The sequence below is a fragment of the Pteropus alecto genome, unplaced genomic scaffold, assembly GCF_000325575.1.
Source record: "Pteropus alecto unplaced genomic scaffold, ASM32557v1 scaffold25, whole genome shotgun sequence".
In the NCBI taxonomy this organism is placed as follows: Eukaryota; Metazoa; Chordata; class Mammalia; order Chiroptera; family Pteropodidae; genus Pteropus; species Pteropus alecto.
Genome location: NW_006441955.1, coordinates 19,666,961 through 19,690,209, shown reverse-complemented (window position 1 = coordinate 19,690,209; position 23,249 = coordinate 19,666,961). Strand labels below are relative to the sequence as shown.

At 32.7% G+C, this 23,249-nt stretch overlaps 1 protein-coding gene across 1 annotated transcript in view; it reads left to right on the top strand.

Annotated features, from left to right (window-relative positions):
* NEGR1 (neuronal growth regulator 1) overlaps positions 1-23,249 on the top strand; it is a 773,362-nt gene that overhangs the window by 500,026 nt on the left and 250,087 nt on the right. Inside the window, exon 4 of the mRNA XM_006919323.1 lies at positions 10,089-10,220. Within this exon, the coding sequence (XP_006919385.1) occupies positions 10,089-10,220 (132 nt within the window). The remainder of the gene's footprint in view (positions 1-10,088; positions 10,221-23,249) is intronic.

Genomic DNA, 23,249 nt, shown 5'->3' with positions numbered 1-23,249 from the left:
AACCTCTTCGCCCAAGACAAGATCAAAAAGATGTTCTCTTTTGATTTATAATATTTACAGTTTTATGATTCACCTTTAGTTCAATGATAATCATTGAGTTAATTTATTTAGGAGACGTGAGATAATGATCAAAGTGGACAACCTTACAATGACCCACGTCTTAGGGGGAAAGTATTTACTCTTTCATCATTATTAAGTATGAGGTCAGATATGTGATTTTAACAGAAGTTTTTGTCAGGTTGAGAAAATTCCCTTTAATTCTCAGTTATCTAAAACTTTTTATTATCTTGAATGAATGTTAAATTTTTCCAATGATTTATTGGCTTCTAGCGACACTTGTATATTTTTGTTGTTGTTTTTCTTAATAAAGTGAATTATATTCCTTTTTTTAGTTGTGTATCCAGCCTTTCAATCCTGGAATAAACTATAGTTAGTTATGGTGTGTTATTATTTTTAAATATTACTGGATTGGTTTACTATAATTTTTAAAAAATTTTGTGTCTATGGTCATGTATTTTTTTTTCCTTTGATACATTTAGTTTTGATATTAAGACAGCGCTAGGCTCATAAAATGAATCGGGAAGTTTTCCTCCTCCATTTTCAGAAAGAATTTGGATAGGTTTGGTATTATTTCTTAAAATCTTAATAAACACAATCCTGGGCTTTCTGTGTGGGTAATTACAAATTCAGTATGCTCACACAGACACACGTATATATATATAGAGAGAGAGAGAGAATATTCAGGGTTTTTTTTATTTTTCCTAAGTCAGTTTGGAGATGTATTTTAAGACATTCATTTATTTAGTCTAAATTCTTGAATTAAATGGTAGGACTTTTTCTTAATATTTGTTTTTTCTTAATATTTGCTTAGTAGCCATTCGATTCTTCCTATAACCATAATAATATCCTCTCTTTCACCTCTGCTATTGTTAATTTGTATTATCATTCTTTGTATTCTTTATCATAATCTGGCTAAGTTTTACCCATTTCAGCAGCTTTTAAAAAAACAGCTTTGGGTTTTATTAATTTTAGTATTGCTCATTTTTAATTTTACTGATTTCTGCTCTTTATTATTGCCATAATTCTATTTACTTTTATTTGTTCTTTTTCTAACTTCTTAAGATTGAAGCTTATAGGATTGATCTTAGATCTTTATTCTTTTTTGTTGTCATGTCATTGTATTGTGGCTTGTATAGCTTCAGATAAAAAGTCTGAAAAATTTTTTTTTCGATTGCGCGTAGTGGGTATTTTATCTCTGGCTCCTTTTTATATTTTTGTCTTCCTCTCTGGTTTTTAGCAACTTGATTATAATGTGCTTTTGGATGATTTTATTTGTGGTTTATCCTGCTTGGAGATTATTGGATTCTTAGATTTGACGTTTTATTGTATTTATCAAATTTAGAAAATATTCAGCCTTTATTTCATTTAAATTATTTTGTGTTCCTATGTAAAGAATTTTCATTGGGTTATTTTTTTCTTATTTTTTAATTATCTCATTTTATTCATGTTTTTCTTTAAATACTTAAACACAGTTATAATAGCTGGCTATCTTAAAATCTTTTTCTAATGATTCCATCATCTCTATCATTTCTATATCTCATTCCATTGACTGATTTTCTCTTAGTTATTGTTCAGTTTCCTGCTTCTTTGAATACATAGTGATTTTTTTATTAGATACTAGAACTAGTTACATTGTTGAATGTCTAGATATTGTTTTGTTTTGTTTTTAAAGTGTTGGATATTTTTCTTACAGAAAGCTATATTACTTACAGATTGTTTTGATCCATTGAACCCTGTTTTTAAACCTTAAAAAGAGGTCTAGAAGAGTCTTCACTCCAGCTTTTTTCCAGCCCTTCTACTGCGATATAAGCCCTATGTAGCCTCCACTGAATACTCTGATATTTACATGAACCTCTCCATTCTTGATGATCAGAGATCAAATGTCTCTTTTCCTTGTTTGAACTCTAGGAATTGTTCAGCTTACAAACTCCCTACTTGTTCTTTCTGCAACTTTTTGGGGTTTCTCTCTATGCCTGTATAGCCTAGTCCTTAGTAAAGACAACACGCAGATATCTGTAGTTCTTTGTCTGTATGGGTCCCTTCTCATTAAAACCCTATACCACTACCGTCAGTCCTTGGCCTGCTGGAATTCTAATCTCCCTTTGCTCAATTCAGCAGTATCACTGGGCTTAGGTTTCCACCTTTCTGAGCCTAGGATTTGAAAATTGCCTTCAAATAGATATTCATGGAGATCCATTTTGAGGCTCACCTTGTTTGCTTCAGGAATCATAGCCATGGGCTGCCTGTTATACAATGTCTGAAAAAAGTTGTTTCATATAATTTATCCGTTTCTCTAGTGATTTATGGCAAGAAGGTAAGTCTGGTTTTTGTTCCTAATAACGAGGAGCAGAATTCCAGTTATTTTTATAAAATATAATATTTTAAAATATTCAAATTTGTCATACTCTTCTACTTATAGTACTGCAATTATTTCTTAAGTTAAAATTCAAACAAATTTCTCAGAAAGCATACAAGGCCTTCTAGGCTTTGATCTCTGCTTAAAGTTCCAACCTCACCTCTACTCATTCTTGCTAAATTAAAGCTCTGGCCTAAACAAACCTTTAGAATTTTCCTTAAATTTATGACAGCACAGTCATGATAGCATAGCATCCTTTATTTACTTCTAATATAATATTTATTACACTTTATTGAAATTGCCTGCTTATACTTTTGTTTCCCCAGTAAACCCTAAGCTTTTTGAAATGGAAGTAATCTTGTTCACTGGTCAGAGATCCTTGCACAATTAAAATCTGTTTAATGGAAGGAAAGAATGCAGGCAGGAAAGTAAGAAACAATTGATGGTGAGCTGAATTAAGAAATTTCTTTCAGTGCTATCTGGTGTGATATGAAAAATTGTAACAAAAGAAATCAAAATCTTGAGCTTTTTATTTCTTGGTTACTTTTGTTTGCTTCTGAAATCCTCTTGCAGTCATTTCAGTAGATGACTTCCATAATTTCCTCTGACCATACAACTCTCCACTTATTGCTCCTTCAAACCCCACTATTTCTGTGCTCTGACTAAACTTCCCAGAGTCATATTACCTTTAAATTTGTAGTACAGTCTCATGAAAATTATTTGCTTCCAAAAGAATGTCTTATTAATTTTTTCTTAACTTCACTCATATTTTTCAGAGGTATTAATGAACTCAGCAGCTTCACAATTTCAATCACTTATTTTTTTCTGCTGTCTTTGAAAATTATAGACAAATTACAGTTTGCATATGCAAGTAGAACTGCCAATTCTAATGCAGAACTGTCGTAGGCAGAATAATGACTTCCAAAGATGCCCATGCCTATATCTCTGGAAAATGTGACTATGTTACCTTACATGGTAAAGAGACTTTGCAGATGTCATTAAGGAGATTATTTTGAGTCAGGCAGGTGGACTCAATCACATGAGTCCTTAAAGTGGAAGAGAAAGGCAAAAGAATGGTTCAGAGAGATGAGACGGGAGATGAAGCAGTAGAGATTCAAAGTAGGAGGCAGACTTAACCCACTGTTTTCAGCCTCAGAAGATGAAGGGAGAGTCCATGACTCAAGGAATGAAGATGGCCTCAAGAAGATAAAAATGACCCTCTGCCAAGGAAACGAGGATTTCGATGTTACAACAGCAAGAAAATTCTCCCAACAACCTGAATAAGCAAAACAAACCTCCAGAAAGGAACCTTGTACAGCTGACATTTTTGTTTTAGTTCAGTGAGACCCTGGATTAGTTTTATGTTGTTGCTGTTACAAATTATCACAAAGTTAATGATTAAAACAGCGCAGATTTATCATTTTACATTTTCATAGGTCAGAAGTCTGGCATTGGTCTCACCAGATCAAAAGCAATGTGTTGACAGGCTGCGTTCTTTTTTGTAAGCTCTAGAGGAGAATCATTTTCTTGCGGTCAGCCAAGGGCCATTCCCAGTTTATAGAAGCCACAGCTTTCCTTGGCTTGTGCCTTACTTTCTCCATCTTCAGAGTCAGCAATGATGATTTATCATATCATATCTCTCTGACACATTCTTCTTCTTCCTCTTCTACTCTTAAGGACTCATGTGATTGGTTGGGCCCTTCAATATAAGTAATCACCTTGTCTCAAGGTACTTAATATTAATCACATGTGCAGTCTTTTTTGCCATGGAAGTTAATAGAGTGTCAGACCCTAATGATTAGGCTATGAATATCTTTGGGGCACCCATTATTCCAGTTATCATAGCCTTCTGCTGGACTTTGGCTTACAGAGCTATATGATAATAAGTTTGTATGGTTTAAAACCAGTTAAGTGTGTGGTTATTTGTTTCAACAGCCCTACAAAACTAATACAAGAACCAGTAACATCTTTCAGAGATTAAATTAACATCTACCTAGTGCTTTGTAGTTTTAAGAGTAATCTGACCTACTTTAGTTCTTATTATCACCATTTACAAAGAGTACTAATGCAGCATTTCAGGCACGTAGGTTTTGAAATTAGTTCTGGGTCTATTGGCAAGAAATGTAACCTCTTTAAATGCTAGAGTCTTATTATATCTCATGGAATCTACCTCATAACTAAGGAATTTATAATAAAAGCATTTATCATGGTACCTTCCACACAATAGGGAATCAATAAAGGGTAAATATTATTTTTATTTATGGTGACATAGTTAATAATTTTTTGAAAAAGAAGATTAATCTACCCTCTCTAATTATATGTTAAATTTTCTGGACTTTCTATTATGTTTTCTTTTTTTCAATCATACAGTAAACAAATATATAGAGAGTCCATACTAAACACAGAATAAGATATAGCCTTTTATATTACAAAACTTACAGTATGACAGGAGTGAGGAATATTTTAAAAGTTGCTAATAATTAAATAAGTAATAGAAATCATGTACATGCCATATAACTTTTATAAAGAAGAAAAAGAATCAAGAAAAAGAATCAAGAAGAAAAAAGAATCAAGAAGGTTAAATTGTCCTTTGGAATTCAGGCAGAGAGAAAGTGACCTGAACATGAGATCAACTCTGAATTCCATCTACAGATCTATAAGGCAGATGTGTTTACTGATCTCCTACAGTGATATGAGAACAGAACTATTCATTGCCATTCATGCCTCTTGAGCAACTTTCTTATTTTCACTTTTGGTTCCATTTGAATATCATGTTAAGACAGAAACACTAATCCTTGAATATGATAACTTCTCACCATGGAAACAATATTTATCTAATTCACCCTCCCTGGCATGCCTAAACCTGTGTATTATAATAACAGCTAATGTGTTTTTTTTTTTTTAATTCCTATGATGTGCTCTAAGTGTTTTACTTTCATTAACCCACTTAATTCTCACAGCATTCATATGAGGGAGGTTCTGTTATGCTTAAACATCACAGATGAGTAAAGGTTAAATACCTTGTATAAGGTCACATTGCTAGTAAATGGCAGAGCCGGGATTTGAAGCCAGATAGACTAGTCTAGAACCCCCATTCTTAACCACTCAGTCGGTAGAGCCCACAGAAGATATACTTGCAAGACGGCAGGTATGCTGTTGAATAACAAGCTGACAGAGAATAATTATAATTGTGAATATAAATGAACCATCTAAAGATATTTTGGAAAGTCAGTTCCAAAGTACTATCTAGTGATAAATGGCTATGAGACCCTAATAAAATATATTCCTACAGGAAAGCCTTGAAAAGTGGGATGACTTTCTGAGTAAGGGTCTTAGATAATGGTTGAAATGACTCTACAAAGCAGTGTGCAATCATTAGCCTATCATCTGAGTATGTGCATACAGAGATCAGCAACTGAGACAAAGGGACTCCTAGAAGAAGTTTGAGAATTACCTAGGAGACAAAATTGACAGGACACAATGAGTGATGGTTGCATGCACTGAGATCAAAGGTCTTGTCAAAATTAACATTAAAGTTTCTGACTTGAGCCAACTGAATGATGATTAAAGAACTCACTGAGTCTTGGAACATAGGAGGAGTTTCAGATATGGCAGAGAAGGGAAGTTTGTTTTTGGTGTGTTGACTTTGAGATGCCTATGAATCATCCAAGAGGAGATGTCCAGTTGAATACATGTGTCTAAGTTTTGAGATATAGATATGGACTAAGTCAATTAATCAATATATAAATAGTAATACAATGCAAATGAATAAACAAGATTCCCTGAAATAGTGTCCTCAGTAAGGAAAAAAGAGACATCATAAGATAGAAACAACATTTGAGGGATGTGAAAATGTGAAAGGTTTTGAAAAAGTGAAAAGAAATGGCCAGAGAAATGAGAGGAAATCTAGTGAAGGGTGATTGATGTCCTAGAAATTAAGGGAAGCAAGATTTTTTTGTCAAATATTTTTTTCTGAAATATATTAATATACTTCATAGAAATATGATGTTGCTAACAATTTTGTATATGTAAAGAATGGTCATATGCCTTATCAAAACATAAAGTCAAATCTAGATATCATTTTAGTGGCCCATATAGAACTCTTTCTGGTCAGGTTCTTATCAGAATTCTGTATGAGAGATATTGTAAAGCATAGCTACATCCACTTTTCAGCTTTCTCTTTGAAGATGGTGAAAATAGTGGCATTATTGAAGACTCACAGAATCTCTTCAGTTCTTCATTTTTTGAGAAAAGTCCATGCCTAGAAGAGACTATGCACAAAAGAAAACTATTACTTGGGTGATAGGCAGTACTTATCTTTTTTCTTCAAATTGTATTTAACGTTTTTGTTAGCCTTTATGGTTTTATAAAGGATCTATGATAACTGTACAGTCTGTTCTCATCACTGCCATCACCTCACCTATCTCTTCAGGATGTCAGCAAAGATGATTATTCTTTTTAAAGCTACTTCCCTTCCTTAAGATTCTGAAAGAGAAGTGGTAACTCCTTTGTTTAAACTAAGCTAAGTGTTTAGATTCTCTGTGTTCTGTCCTTACAAGTATTTATTAAATTCATTCATAAATGTTATTATTAGTAATTCAATAAATATTTACCAAGAGTATGATGTTACAGGCATTATGCTGGAGCTAGGGACATAGAGATGAACACAATAGAAACTGTCACTGCACTTATAGAAAATGATAAAACCTGTGACCAGAAGAGGCTTTCCATATCACAATGTGTTTACCACATCAACATTTATAATTGGTACCCTAAGACATAAAAATATCCCACAATGTTCTTATAATTCATCTAAATTTATAAGGAGTACCCTAAAGCAGTACATGTCCTCATAAGCATTGCAAAATCTTGGCTTTGGTGATGGTCTTCATGTCTTTAGCTCCCTTTGGCCTTGGTCTTTCTTCTCCATTTTAGGAGATTATTTGAGTTACACAGCATGAACTGAAATGTTCTTTGCATTTTAATGTGCTATGACCAGATCCTCTCTCCTTGTAAGGGGAGTGATGGGAAAAGAGGGCAATCCAGCCAAGTATAAAAGACAGAATTGATTTCATTGAGTCCAAAATTAAGGCAAAGAATTACTATTGGGGAAAACAAGACAAAAAAAAAAACAAAGAGTCAGCCAAGCAAATTGTAGACAACTAGTAAACCTGAGGGTTTAAACCCTGGACAACTTCACATTTCAGATTTGAAATTTAAACCTGGTAAGATCAGTTTGAGAACAGAGCAAGTGTGAGTTTAGGATGGAAACAGAACTATTTGAATAAAAATAAGAGAATATTTGGAGCACAGTTTTGGGGAGAGCTGATGCATGGTGAATGGAAATAACAGGATGGCTTGAAAACCTAGTATCTGATGGGAAAAATGAAGATGTTAATCATGAATTTATGCTTTTTTCCTAAGTGTCTTTATATTTGTGTTATATTATTGATAGTGTTGGCCATGTCATCCATTCACTAGTTCTATAGCTATTGAGTTATGCAATGCATAAGTATTTACTGGTAATTCTAGTAGTTGTACATAGGAGCACTGTTCTATGGTGTTGTGAAGATAGATCCCTAAATATGGTTAGGTAGATTGTGCAGGGACAAATGTTCAGTATGCATAAATGGTGCTCTCTGGAGTTGAGCGATATAGTAGTCTTAATGTTGGTGACACTTTTGTCATATGTCTTTTTGTAGTGTTTCTCAATTTTTCAGGGCCTGCCATTTAACCATTTAAGAGAAAAAAATGCTTTCTTTCTCTTTAAATTCTGAAACGTATCGTTTCTCTCTTTTCATTATACTTTTTGTTCCTGGTAGACACATAAATCTAATGTTTATTCCTATCCTTCAATATTTTAAGAGCTATTGTTCATGTGTTTGCAATGTTTAAACAGCAAAAATAATAACACATAACTCAATTAGCATTAATATGATGGCTAAGTGGAGGGCCAGTGGAGGGAGAGAGCAGTTGGAGGGATCGTTTTATGAACTATATAGATATCTAATCAATGTACTATATACTTGAAACTAATTTAAATAAAAAAAAGTTATTTTTAAAATAACACATAACTCATACACATCATAATCAATGCTTTGTTTAAGAATTAGAATATAGTTGATTATTCAAATAGGTATAATACACGTGTGTATTGAGTCAGATAAGTGCCCTAGGTTGAACTAAGAAAATGATTAGAAAATCAGATTTTAAGAATATTGACTTTGAAGACAACTGCTGCTTTTGTAGGCTTACTTCTTATACCTAAAATAGCTTATCAGCTAACCACTATCTGTAGATAGCTATCCCCTGTCTACAATTTGTGATCAGCCAGAAAATGAAGAAATGACTTAATCAGATAGATAGATAGATAGATAGATAGATAGATAGATAGATAGATAGACAGATAGATAGATAGATAGACTATAGATAGATAGATATCTTAAAAACTCTAGGTCACAATTAACAAAGTCATAGTTATCTGGAAGACGGGCAGTGTGACAACTGATATAGGCCTAGATAACAGAGCCCACAGGGAAGAAAAAAAATTAATTGAGATGGATTTTAGATTTGGAGCACCATAATTAAATTTCATTTATTTTTATTCACGTAAAGTAAAATTTTCTTCTAGTTTTATAACTTCTACATTATCATAATTGCTTATGTGAAAGAGTAAGATAAAAACAAAAATAAGGCTGATTTCAAAAACGGACAATTTAATGGAATCATTGTTTTATTTTTCAGTTATCTTTGGTGTGCCTTGAAGTGTGATTTTTCAAGATCTGTTAAAGGAGGGAGAAGGATTCCCGCTCTAGAAATTCACATAGACCCCTTTTACCTTTGCCATGTCTCTGATAATCTGGATCTTTTCTGTTTAACAAGTATTTGCTTTCAAATAAATGAAAATTCCATTGTTTCAGGAGCTTTTACCTGGAAATATTCTTTTATCTGTGATTATGTCTTTATATTTAATCTACTTCTATTTTTAATCAAAGAGAATATTTTTTCTGGAAATTAAAAAATAAAGATAATTTAGTTGGTTTTTACAACCACTTTCTTTTAGTTTGAGAGTCATAAAGTTTTTTCTTCAAGGTTTATTGGGTGCATTATATATAGTATATATCGTGTACCTTTTTTGGAAACATTAATAATTTTGGAAACTGAAGCATTGCAATAGTTCAATATATCTCTATACTCTTATCAAGCCATCTGGCTTGAAATCTTGATAATGAGTATGAGATTTCCCAAAAGAAAAGTAACATTTAGTTAGGTTAAGTGTCAAGTTGCTAGCTTACAGTGTATAAAAGTCAATATATACCAAGTCATATTACTGAATTTCATCTACATTGGTAGGAGGTTGTTGAACTCAATTACAGAAATGTGCAGAACTCTATTTGATGTGTGATGAGGTTAGGAAACCACAATCAATTAAAAGGAACACATGTATATCCTGTTCTGGCGAAATAGTTGTTATAGTATTCTTTGTTCAGTTTCTATTTTTTTTCTCTGACTTTTCCTCTGAACATAGGAGAATAAAGGTTTTAATAATTCCTCAGTTTCATTTGGAATTGTTTTGTCAGCAATATCTAATAGGAAAACATGAGATTGTTGTTTTACTTGAATGAAGCCTCAGGCAGCTACAATTAAACATGCTGTACTTTTTTTCTTGCAGCAAAACCATTTGAAAATGGACAATATTTGGACATTTATGGAATTACCAGGGACCAGGCTGGAGAATATGAATGCAGTGCAGAAAATGATGTGTCATTCCCAGATGTGAAAAAAGTAAAAATTGTCGTAAACTGTAAGTCCCATCACCTTTTATGAATATAATCTCAGAGAAGATAATCCATCTGAAAAATGCTGTCTGAAATTTATTTTGCTGTTTTTTAAGAGGTCTATTGATAAAGGCCACTTATTGACAGTGAAAATGTACATATGTTAGATATGCATATGTCAAAGTGTTTTATGTGACATCAATTGTCCCAAACAACCGCACAATAATTCAATTTAATGTGCAGATGGAAATATTTTAAATATTGTCCTAGTCCCAGGCATTGTAAACTTTGGCATCCTTATCTCTAAAGCCCTGTAGACACATGGTGTTTTCTTCATTCTCATAAGTTTACTGGGAGTATATTTTGATTTAAGTGAGAAACTCACAATCAAAACTTATGGAAATAAGGTGTGCTGGTCTGTACTCTAAGAGAAGGGCTGTTACTGTGATGCTCCTATTATTTAGATTATTTAATGCTGTTCTGAAAAATCTTGAGAAAATAAAGAATTTTCCCATAAATTTCATTACTAGGAAGATAGAATAGTAAGAGATACCTGCAGAACTATCAATGCTATTATGTTACACCCTTTTAAAAATACATCCCAAAACACTGATGTAGGGCATTTGCTTATTAACATCCTACTTTATATCTTATGATCTCAATAGCAATGACTGAAATGGCATTTACTTTTCCAAAATATCCCCTACTCTTCCTCTCAAAATTTGTCATATTGTTTAACTTATTTTAATAAAGCTCTTTCAGGCTAATAGTATTTTATCAAGAGTGTTTACATTCCGTTTATACATCTTCCTATAGATGGCCATTGCTAAAAATGCATATATAGTATTACATGATAGATCAGAAAAAAATTACTCCAAATATATCCCAAAATTCTAAAACAAAGCAGTTTTTTGTATATATTAATATGAATCTTTCAGTTTCATGGGTCAAAAATAACTATTGAAATACTCCTGGTAGGTGTCTGCCAGAGCAAATCACTGCCATCAACTAACATTTGTCAGTGACTAATCTATACATTTGGGGTTGAATTATCTCTGTGAGACTGAGCAAATGTGCATAATACCAGATCAAGAGGCAGCTTCTGGGGCAGAGTTTCTCATATAATGCTCTGAGGACAAACTTTAGCAGATTCACCCAAGAGACTTGTTAAAAATGGAAAATTTCTGTGTCCCACATCAACTCCAATGAATCAAAATCCTTGGGGCATATGGCCTGGAAATCTGCATTTATAACAAGTTGCTGTCGATTCTCAGGACTAGTGTTGCAGAGGACTATTGTTATTCTTCTGGAACTCTCTGAAATTAGAGGTAGTAAACAAATAAAAAATCCTGATCATTTTATCGCCAACCATATTTATCTGAATATGAGACTACTGATTTTATTGGTTAAAGTGTCAAGAAGGGAGGTAAGAAATAGAAATGCTAAGGAAATAGTATTTTTACCAGTGAGCACAAAGAAATGAAAATGGAGAGTCAAATGTCAAATTAGGAAGGCAGCTAGCCGAGCAAGGCAGCCTACTCTCAAACCCTCAGATCAAGTAGGTCTCTAAAATACTGCTACCACTAGGGATAGAATTGAAAATATTGCTGCTGTAAGGATTCTCATGGGCCTATACTCCATGTATAATTTACTCTTCTCTTTATATTCACACTTTCTTTTTTATCCTTCTTGTCCCTCTGACTTTAATTCATTGGCACTTATCGTTTAATCTGATTCAGTTTTTTTCTGGACAAGTGGGCACCTTAGACTGAGAAAAGTCAACTAAGGAGGCAGAAATTTGGAGAGAAACAGAAATTAAAGATTTAGATGACCAGCGAATGAGTCACATCTGTAGGATCTGAGTGGAGAAGAGAATCCTTATATAAAACAGAATGACAGAAATTGGGGAAACAACATGTCAAGAACTGTAAAGGATATGCCACAGTTTCATGGATGCTGGCAGAACACAAAGACAAAGGCAGTTTATTACCATACCAATAACAGTAGCCAGAGTATTGTCATTTTCTTGCATCAGTTCCCCAAGCCCCAGTTACTACGGAACAATATGATGAGGGCTAGGTGACACTTACACACACAGTGGGTTTACGTCATAGCTGAGGCTCCCTGAGCTTAGGAAACTCGATTTATATTTATATATATATAAAGGCAGCAAGCAAACCTGACCTTTGCCGCAGAGGGAGAAATTATCTTTATCATAGTGGACTGTAAACAAACCTGCCCTTTGCTCCATAGGGAGAACTACTCCTACTGTCTTTCAAGACTGTTCACTATACAAGTATCCTTGAAAAGATAGTCAGGAACAAAAGCTGTCAGTGCCTCTGCTCACAAGACATGCAGAAACAGAAGAGACCCATGGGGAATTGTTTTCCAACACAGAATGAGAGGAGAAAAGTCTAAAACAGAGCCTAGAGACATTTCATCAGCTGAAAAGTGTCCTTCAGTGGCTTTCATAGGGTCTCAGACACCTAACGATAGGTAGAACAGAAGACTTTGTTAACCAAATTTAATTTAAGAAAATAGAAAGGAAAAGGGGAAAATTTAAAAAGTAGTTAAAGAGGTTCTTTTTAAATCAGCATGGAGAAAAACTTTTTAGAAATTAATTTCATTTAAAATACAGTCCTAAGTTGAAGTTGTGGCACACACACATAATATTAACATAGCTCACACTAAAAAATGGACCCAACAGAATTTTTAATGATTTTAAACAATCAGTTTTGTCTTCTGCTCCTTCCCAAGTTATACCTATGATAACTCACCTTTCCCTAAATGTTTCATGAGGAATTGTATTTAATACAGATTGATCAATTACATTCACATCTCTTGAATCAGTATTTTGTGTAAGAGATGATATCTGGTTGGACTGCTGGTCAAGACCTGAATTTTGCCTTTGTTTGGAACAGTTATGTCACACTTATATCAATGATATCTAAATTGTGTAGGTGTGCAAGTGTGTGTGTGTGTTCCTGGTTAAGAAGAGGTTTAAAAAGTTAATTTTGTGAATTTTACTCTTTAAAAGTCAAAAATTTAGTTCTATCTATAGATTTTGCTGAGCTGATTTCTCCAAGGAAATTAGCCAAAGCCTCCTGAATAAACTTTAGTTTGTCAAAGCCAAAAATTGAGCACAGTGGTCTATGTTACCAGCACAGAACTGAGCATCCCCTGATAACCCGAAGATTCCCTGAAGATAGACTCCTGCCAGGTCCAAGGCAGTCCTCCTTTTCATCATTATTAATCAATATTGATTGTGCTTATAAAACTGCAATAGCTTTGTGAATTATAATTTGAAGAGAAACTCTGTCCTTTTTCCCAAATGAGGTTCAAGATGAAGTGTAATAAATTTTCATAAGCTCTGGTAGATTTAGTTATGTGGTAAGTCAATTTGAAAAAGAAATTTAGGTTTCCTACAAGTTAGAAATGCTTAATGTTTTGCTCTTCATCTAATATGTCTGCCACATTCACTATATATAAAACACACGCATACAATAAATAGCAACATCGTATTTGCCACATACTTCCTACTTATAGCACTTTTATGCAGATTTCTATTCAACTTAATTGAACAACAATTTAGTAAAATGATTTAGTATAATTTACTTTATATAGATTGGGCTAGTAGGTTAATTTAATAAATCAGTCAATTTTGAGTTATTTACAGATTTTATAAATAATCTGTGATTATTCTCTTTGTCTTTATCTATATTTTCTTTCATTCTTTTATGTATGAAATTATATATAAATTGCTTTATCTATATAAATTTTTTATTATATGTACATGTTTATACACATACCTAACACATATATATGTAAGTAGGCATATATACTTCTTGTCAACTTGAAAGACAAACTAAAGTAATACAAGAAATCATGACAGTTTTAATCAGATCTTGAGAGATTACTACACATACACTTATATAACAAGAGAAGAATAAAGTGGACCAGTTGATTAGGTAAGCCAGAGGGAGCTAGTGGATTAGAGTTGGACAGGTTCTATGTTTTATCTGCATTTGTATTCCATCTCTAGAAGCAGCCTAAGAATATAAGTTCCATAATTATTATTGTTAATTTAAAAAAAAATAGAAAATGAATGATTTCCAGATAGCCCACAGGTTCACTTGAACTGGGAATAACAATCTTTGAAGGTCTGTTTAGGAAAAGAGAGACCAGAGTCTACAAAATCAGCAAAGTTGACACACTGGAAGCTAAATCTAGAATCTAGAAAATTTAGAAAATGTCAAGTAATTTAGACTAATCCACGAATGTAGACCTCTCTAGGGAAGCAGAATCCCAGATATTAGAAATCAAGAAAGCCTTCAAGACCTAACCTTTCAAAATGAATGCTAGTAATAAAAAGGGTAGGGTGCTCTGATCTTGTGACAGAAGCTGTTCTCTATTTGATATTTATTCTTCCAGTAAGGGTAACCATTTTTGGAAACGTGGACCTTATAGTCAGAAATAACTTATTTGAACCCCCATTCTAAAATTTACTGGGCTTCGAAACTTTGGGAAACCACTTGACCTTTCTGAGTCTCAATTTCCAATTCTGTACATAATTTTCAGGGTTTGAGTAAGGATTAAATGAGATGATGTATTACAACACCTATCATAGTGTCTGGTTCACTATAGGCAATTGAAGAAAATCTCTCTCTCTCTCTCTCTCTCTCTCTCTCTCTCTCTCCCCACCCCACCCCATGTGTGTGTGTGCATGTGTGTTTACTCTCAAATGTAAGCTATATTCAGTAATAGATTTTTCTTTACTTTGTACAATGATATATTCCCATCATAGAGAAAGCATCTGGTCCATAGGAAGCACCCCCAAAACATCATTGAATGAATTATTAAAAAGATTAGCATTTGTTAAGTGAATTATTTTACTAGGCAGAACAGGAAGGAGATATTAGGTTTGCTCCACAATTACATTTTTTATTCTCCCAGGACAATAAGTAAATAATATGTTGATTAATTTACTTCTGAAATGATTTTTTAACCAAATTTTTCATGGGTTTATTGCGGATTCATTAAAGATGACCTAACATTTAGTTAGTGCTTTTGCTCTCAGAAGGGAAGCACTAATTCTATTTTTTATAGATAAGAAAATTGAGGTTTAGGGAGATTAAAACACTTAATTACTTCTCTGATTTTCAAGAACAAAACAGACATGAATAACAGAAAGTATTAATTAACCAGAAAAAAATATAATAACCAGATTAAGGTAAAAAGAAGTCAAGAAATTATTTCAGTTTTCACTCATGATAGTCATATTTATATATTGATTATTTTATTTGGCATGAGAAATTCTTTTGCTCACACAATTTCCAGTAAAATAGAATTGAGTAATTCTTCCTATGGTCAAACAATAAAGATATTTTTGGGTGCACTGTGAACTAAGTTTTTATACAATAAATTACAGGCTCATATTTGTGCATTATTTTGCATTTATACATATTTATTTATGCAAATGTGCACTTTATCTTTCAATATAACTAGCTCTGAACATGTGGAATAGAATGTACCAATTAGTATAACTTAGTACAATTGTATGAAAGCCTGAAATGAGAGTCTTCCCTCTGGAGAGAGGGAAGAGGAGGAGGCTTCTAGGGAAATGACCAGTTTTCTTAGGCTATTCATAAAGTTTTCTCCAAAACCTTGGGCTAGTTAGACAAGGCACATCAGATTTAAGACTAGAAGAAATTGCAGATTACAAATAAATATCTCTTAAAGAGAAAATCTCCACACTCAGAGTTGAAATGGGGCAAAGATACTGTCACGGAACCAGAAGAAAAATGTTATGTGAATTCATAATTATCTCCTTAGGTTTTATTTCTAGCTCCATTTTATTCCCCTACTTTTACTTTCCATTTACCTTCTTTTTTCAATCTGCTTATAATTTAGGCTACTCTTCTGTGTTTTATATTTCTTTATAAGCTAATTAACAGAAATTAGGGCATAAATGTATATCTTTGTCTTTGAAATAAAGTACTAGTTCATATGCCATTTCTAGAGTAATAATGAAGCGCTTCAGTAAATCTATATTTATATATGTATTTATTTACCTACTTATCTATTGTTTATCATGAGACTTTCAAGGTCTTAGGGTCTGGGATACTGGTCTTCAAGTTCACCATCTGGGAAAAGAAAAAGACAAAAGAAATACATAGTTATAATGCAATGTGACGAGTGCTTTGATAAACCAATCATAAGGTGCTATGCAAGGCTATCAGAAAGGCACCAAACACAGCCTTGGGGTATCATAGAAATCTTCTAAGAGTTCTTGACCCTGATGGTGTCTGAAAGACAAAATTGAATTTGACAGACATTTTTATTTTAAAAAGGAAATAGAAAGGGGAAGAGTGGTCTCCCAGACAGAAGCAGCAGCATTTGCTTAGCCGCATAGAACTTAGGGGACAAGACACTCCTTGATCTGTCAGGTTACAGTGAGCTTGAAGAGACCAAAAAGTAAACAGAAAGGAAGATAGATGCTTCAGAGAAAGGGAGGTCAGATTAGATGGGAGTTCACAAATTTTCATAAGCAGACATAGATCCAGCACTTCTCAAACAAAGAATAATTTTGAGATGTTAGAACTATTCAGAAATGCATCTGAAAATTAAAGAAAGGTATTTAAATATTTTTATTTTCTCCCTTCATGGAATACACCTGGAAGATTTCTGTTTTGTCATGGCAAAGGCAAAGGAAAGGATAAAAATAATAATATTGAGAACTCCAGCTAAAAGATGTGAAGAGAAGAAACTTGAAGGAAAATCCCTACAGGTATTGAACAATGAGTATTAGAAACATATGGATAATTACCCAGAAAATATATTTTAAAATAAAACATTTCTCCTCAATAGAACAACATAAAAATCTAAGAATTAAACTTTTTCTTTTCACCTTGGAACTTTCATGTATAAAATGTTGAGACTTAATTCTATGGTTTGTATAATCCCTGAGTTGAAGTAAAACTGTTGTTAAACATGCAGTTAAGGAATACATGATTTCTTCTATTGAGGGAGACATAATTGACCCTTTGTTTAAATCTTAGACATATACTTCAATTAATGACTAGTGTGCCAAGGCTATTTTTACTTAATGAGTCTGCTACCCAATTTAACTTAAATGTATTCTTCCATACTTTCATTTAGATTTAAAAGGTGTTTTGGTGTTAAAGGTCTATGAGTAATTTTCACCCTTTTGTTCATGGAAAATCAAAATGCATCTGCACTAACCATATGTGCATATTTTTTATTGTTCCTCTTTTTTTTTTTTTTTAAGTGGAAGATGAAACAATTCCCTTGCTTAAATATATAAGCAAAACTTTTGGCTGGTTGAGTCTGTTCATTTTGTTTTGTTTATAGTTCTTTCTAGGTTGTCCTTTATCTCTGTATATCTATATCTATATCATCTATATCTATATATATAATCTATATATATTTAAATTTAGATAGATAACTGATAGATGATCGATAGATAGATAGATAGATAGATATAATAGAGTGTGACCATCAGTTAACAGTAAGAAAGCAATCTTCAATAAGGTGAAATGCTCTAAGTTGAAAATAATTCCATGACAAACTGAAGAAAAGGAGTGAAATTAGGAAATAAATAACAAATATATAGATGCACACTTACATGTGCACTTCTCTGATGGCATACTCATGTAGATTCATGCTCTAGTAAGATGTCAAAATGTGAAACTGAAAACTTGAAGGTGGCTCCTTATTAATATATTCTTTAAACCGATCTTGAAAGTTCAAACCTGACACACACAGTTTACAAATCTGTATTTATCTTAGTCCAACTTTATCAGCATATTTCCTCAGTGAGCATGTATATCAAGAAGGTAATTTATGGAATTGAATTCTTTTCAACTGAACACTTAAAGGCTATTCATAGAATGGGAGCAACACTGAATTAATCTTTGTAGGTCTTTTCCATATTATTAAGATTAAACTTCACAGGAATTTTCAAGTATTCTTATGTCTAATAATGAACATTTTTGTATGTTTTGTGTGCATATATGCATGTGTGTGAAAGGAGTGAAGGCGGAGTGATTAGGGGAAAAGTATGATAGAAATGGAATAAACAAAGGCAGTATGTAAAAGAACTGTGGTAGATAAATTTGGAACAAAAGGGAACCAACTGTGAGGAAACTTCCTTTGCACATCTAAGCTTGCTTTGCCTGTCCTCATACATTCCTTCTTTCATTTTTGTATTCATTCTCTCTTTCTTGCCCATTAGTAGTACTCTTTCTCATTAAGTTTTTTCTCCTTTCTCTTCCCCTTATTTCTACTCACATATATGTTAATACTATGCCAATTTTTGAAAAACCTGTATATAATGAGAATTAGCAATAAATTTTATTTAGTCATCTTAGAAAAATTTTAATACACAGATTCCTTATACTGAATTACTCAGTGTATTCAATCTTTACTTATGAACAAATGGGTAAAACCTTTTTTGAAAATTTGCTAGGTGACAATAATAAGCATTTATGTTTGGAGATTACTGGATAATGAGTATGAGACAGAAAGGCAGAATTCTATTTTTAACTCAGTTACTTAACTATTTTTACAACATTAGACAAAGAACGTAAACATCTGGGTATTAATTCAACTATTTGTTAAGTGAGAAAAGCATCTCTATGGTGTCCAATAATTCTGAGCTTCTGATGTGGTTCTCTGATGTAAAAGTCTGAGTTTTCAGACATTGCATGCATTCAGTTCCCAGGAGGCAAGAAGCAAAGGTTTAAGCAATTGTTTGACTTCAGTGTCCAGTGATTCTAGCTAATCTAATTCTTCTTTGTGAATTCTATAAGACATCATTAAGGTTGATAATTCTGTTCTCTTGTGCATTGTTGGCAAATTTGGGCAAACTTTTTATTTTACTTTAAAATTTTAATTTCATAAAAAAAAATAGTACAACAATGGAGAAATAAATTTCAGAGAATTTCAAAGTAAGAATGCCATTTATGCAATGGAGTGTGACACAGGATAACAAAACAGAATTTGGAAACTGACAGAATTTCTGTTCTCGGCTCAGTCACTTATTTAGCTGTGGAGTATCCAGAAAATTAGTGAACTTCTCAGGGGCTCAGTTTCTTAGATAAAAAATGGAGATAATTCTGTCCACCTTGAAAATTTATTCAGAGAGTTAAGTGTCATAATATATGTAAGACAACAGAATATCACAAGGCAAATGACTTTCTATAATGTAAGCATAAATAAGTAGCATTCGTCAGTCACATTGCCCTTTTTGTTTACATGTCTGCTTTCCTCTGTGGTCTGTGAGCCCTTTCAGAAGGGAGACTCCTCATACCTTTGTGCTTCAGGCAATGTAGTACAATGGTTACAAAGACAGGCTCTGGAGGTGGTCACTCTGGCTTCGAATCCTAGCTCTGCCACTTAATACTATAAGAGCTTGGTCAAATTTTTAAGCTTTGTGTGTGTCGGTTTTTTTTCCAACTATTAAATGAGGAGTATGAGGATTCAATAACAATAAATGAAAAGGCTTAGAGCATATTATTATTACTCCCAATACCTAGCACAGTGCCTGCTGATAAATGTCTGTTGAATGAATGAATGATTGAATAAAAAACACATATGGATTTCTATAGTTAATAATGATTGTAAAATCACCCAAATTCCTTTATCTTATGGACATTTACATTTGGGTTTTGATAGCTTTGGCAATTAGATTATAGAGTTTACAGAAGTACTCAGAATGGAATCCTGAAATCCGGATTCTGGGTCTGAGGCTATTAAATTATACCAGCCGGCCTCGATAAAAATCGAAAATGGAATTTAATTATTTTCAGTAAACTGTATAAACTTCAGAGACTTTCAGAAAGATAGAATAGTCTGAAGAGTAACAGGGCAGGATTGTTGTGTGTAATGAAGGAAAGATTTCAATAACCAGAATAACCAGGTGCTAGCTATCAGAATCACTGACGCTGAAATCAAGTGGAGAACCGAGAAAATTAGAATTCTAAGTGAATAGATAAAACAATCACAATAATAATCCTTGGAAATGATGCTGCACTCAAAATAGGTTTTGTTCACATATTGTCTAAAATAAGAGCTTTTGTTTCGTAGTGAACATACTGAAGTGGCAGCGTCATACAGCCTGACTGCTTGCTGCTGCATAGTAAAGTTAACCTCAGTGGAAAAAAAAAATAAATACAAACAACCCTCCCCACCAAAAAAAAAAAAATCCCACTGTTCTAGGAACATTAAATAGTTATGGGTTTTGTAGGTAAAATAAAAAATGATAAAGTTTTATATAGAATACTCTGTTTGTTTTGCATTTAAGATTCTCTACTCTGCTCTTATAGCCATCAGGTCACACACTCCAGGCTAAGGAAACATTCATTCACACTCAGTGTTCACTATTGGGTGCATCACTGTACCTGTAGGACCTTGTGTTTCAGATTATAGCATAGTTGTTCTCAAATTGTTGGCCTCACAACCCTTTTGCAATCCTAAAAATTATTGAGATCCTCAAAGAGTTTTTGATTGTATAGATTATCTCTCTACATGTTTTCCATACTTAAAATTAAAAATTAAAATTAAAAACACAAAGATAGAGTATGTATTCTGATATTTGAAATTAAAACTAAAAAAATATATAAAATAAACACAAAAGCAGATTACATTTGTCAGTCAGAGCAATGAGGTCTTCACACATCTAGTAGCATCTAAGTAACTGTACATGTGAGAGAGTGAAAATTCAAATAGCAACTTAGTACGAAAATAGGTTTAAAAATAAATAGCTCTCTTAAAGGATGTCAAAAACCATGAGGCATCCTCACACAACACTTTTAGAACTGATATAGTATTCACTAAATGAATGATATTTATTGAGAACCCACTATATACCAGGATATGCTGTAATCTACTCATATATTGTCCTCATTAGACTTTCGATAGTTTAGAAAAAATATTTTAATTTAACATATAGGCAATCGAGCCTTAATGGGGTAAAAGCCATTTCTCTAAGGTAAGTTTAGTTAGAAGATAAAATGGGGTTCAGAGACAAATTAATCTGCATTCAGAATCCATTTTTCCCTATGCATAACAATTTTACCAAATAACATTCATTCAAATGGTATTTATCTAGAGACGATGATAATTACATAGGAAAAAAGATGTTGTAACTATAGGATCACTAAGATTTTTTCCATAAAATGTTTCCAGTTTCTGTATGTGTCCAATAATAATCGAGATATAAAACAATAAATAATTAGGCATCTGGAAATGACATCTTTAGTTCTGTCTAATTAATAAGAGTTTACATTCTAGAAGAATTTATTTGACAAGTCCTTTTAAATTTAACTTACTTCTGTGATATAATCTCATTTTTTATAAAACCATATGTTAATACCCCTAAACTCCAAATAAATGTGCATGTGGTTTGAAAATTCAACTGAGAAAAAAAGTATAAAATTCTCTCTGAAATGTTGATAATAAAACCATATACTAATATTAATATTGATATTAATATTGATAAAACCACATACAATGAAATTATCTCCTAAAAGCAATATCCAATAAAGCTTGTTTTTAACTGGGGAAAAACAAAAACAAAAACGAATAAGATAAAACAAAAAGATTCACTACTCTACTCTTATTGCCATGAGGTCCTAGTCTATTCAGTTTATCAAAAACGTATAGTTTGGTGGCAATTTATACTTTATATCCACTCCCCAGTTATTTCAGAGTTAAAATTAAGAATTTGTATATAATTTCTAATTTTTAATAATGAGACATGTTAGCTTAATGCATATTAATTTTTTTCTGCAATCAATTATAATTTTACCTAATCTAAACAAATCAGCATTCTGTATCCTAGAACAGAGTTTGAGAATGTTTCTGCATTTAGTGCAACTAGCTCATGTACATTTACATTATTAAATAAAGTAAGTATATCAGTAATTAGCTGAAGTTCATAAATGCTACATTTGTTAATGCTGTTTCATATTTGTGAGCATATTGGTTATGCAAACCCTCCAATTTTTCTCCGTGGATGTCAAAAGGACTTTGAAGCTCAATGTAATTTATGTGCAGATGCAGTCTTTGCTAAAGCCTCTCATGAGCTGTTCTGCACAACAGGAAATAGATGAATCTTATGACTTGTGAATTCTTTAGGAGTCAAGGTGCATAAATCTAAGAGTCCAGTGTCCTGATAGAACTACCCAAAGTGCTAGAGATTTTAAATTGTTTATTGAAATCTATTTTTATCTTCTTATTTTATCTGCTTAGATCACAGTGTGTATAGTCTAAGAGTTAGTTTGCGCACTGTGACTGAGTTCCAGTCAAAAAAAACATAAGCAGAAATGATTGAGCCACTTCCAAGCATGGCTTGCAAAAATGTCCCATGCACACTTGCATGCTTGTTTCACTTCTTAGCTAACAGGCAGTAAGCCCCAGGGTGACCTTGAAACCTACATGTTGGAAAGAACAAAGTTACTGTTACCTTGAGCCCCTGAGTAATTATATAAAAAAGAATGTCTCTACCTCTACTCACTTACTTCATTCACTCCTAACCTTTCACTGATATGAACATTATGGACTATCAAGTTAGTGAGAATTAACCTTTTTTGTTGACTCACTGCATATTTGGGTCTATTTGTTACCATAGCTTAGCCTCTCCTAATTAATAAAATCAATGACATAGACTCAAATCTTCTCTATAGAGTAAAAATTATTGTTTCATAGCTTTCTTTAAAAAAAAAATCTACCTAAGAGACAATGATTAAAAGCTTCCTGAGAAGAATAAGGAGATAATGGATCTCTTTTTCCTCCAAGGTGAATCATAGCCAACCGAATTTATATGTGCATATTTGTCATTCATGGTGAAGAAATAATTTGTGAATATCATGCCTTTGAGACTTCATATGATTTGGCTCAAAAATACAATAGGATTCAAATAACATCTGGCCATCAAGCTCTGACATGAACTTTCTTGACAAAATATGATTTGAAGATAAAGAAAAAGGAACAGTGGTTGCAAAATCTTTAAAACCTAAAACTGATCAGTAGTA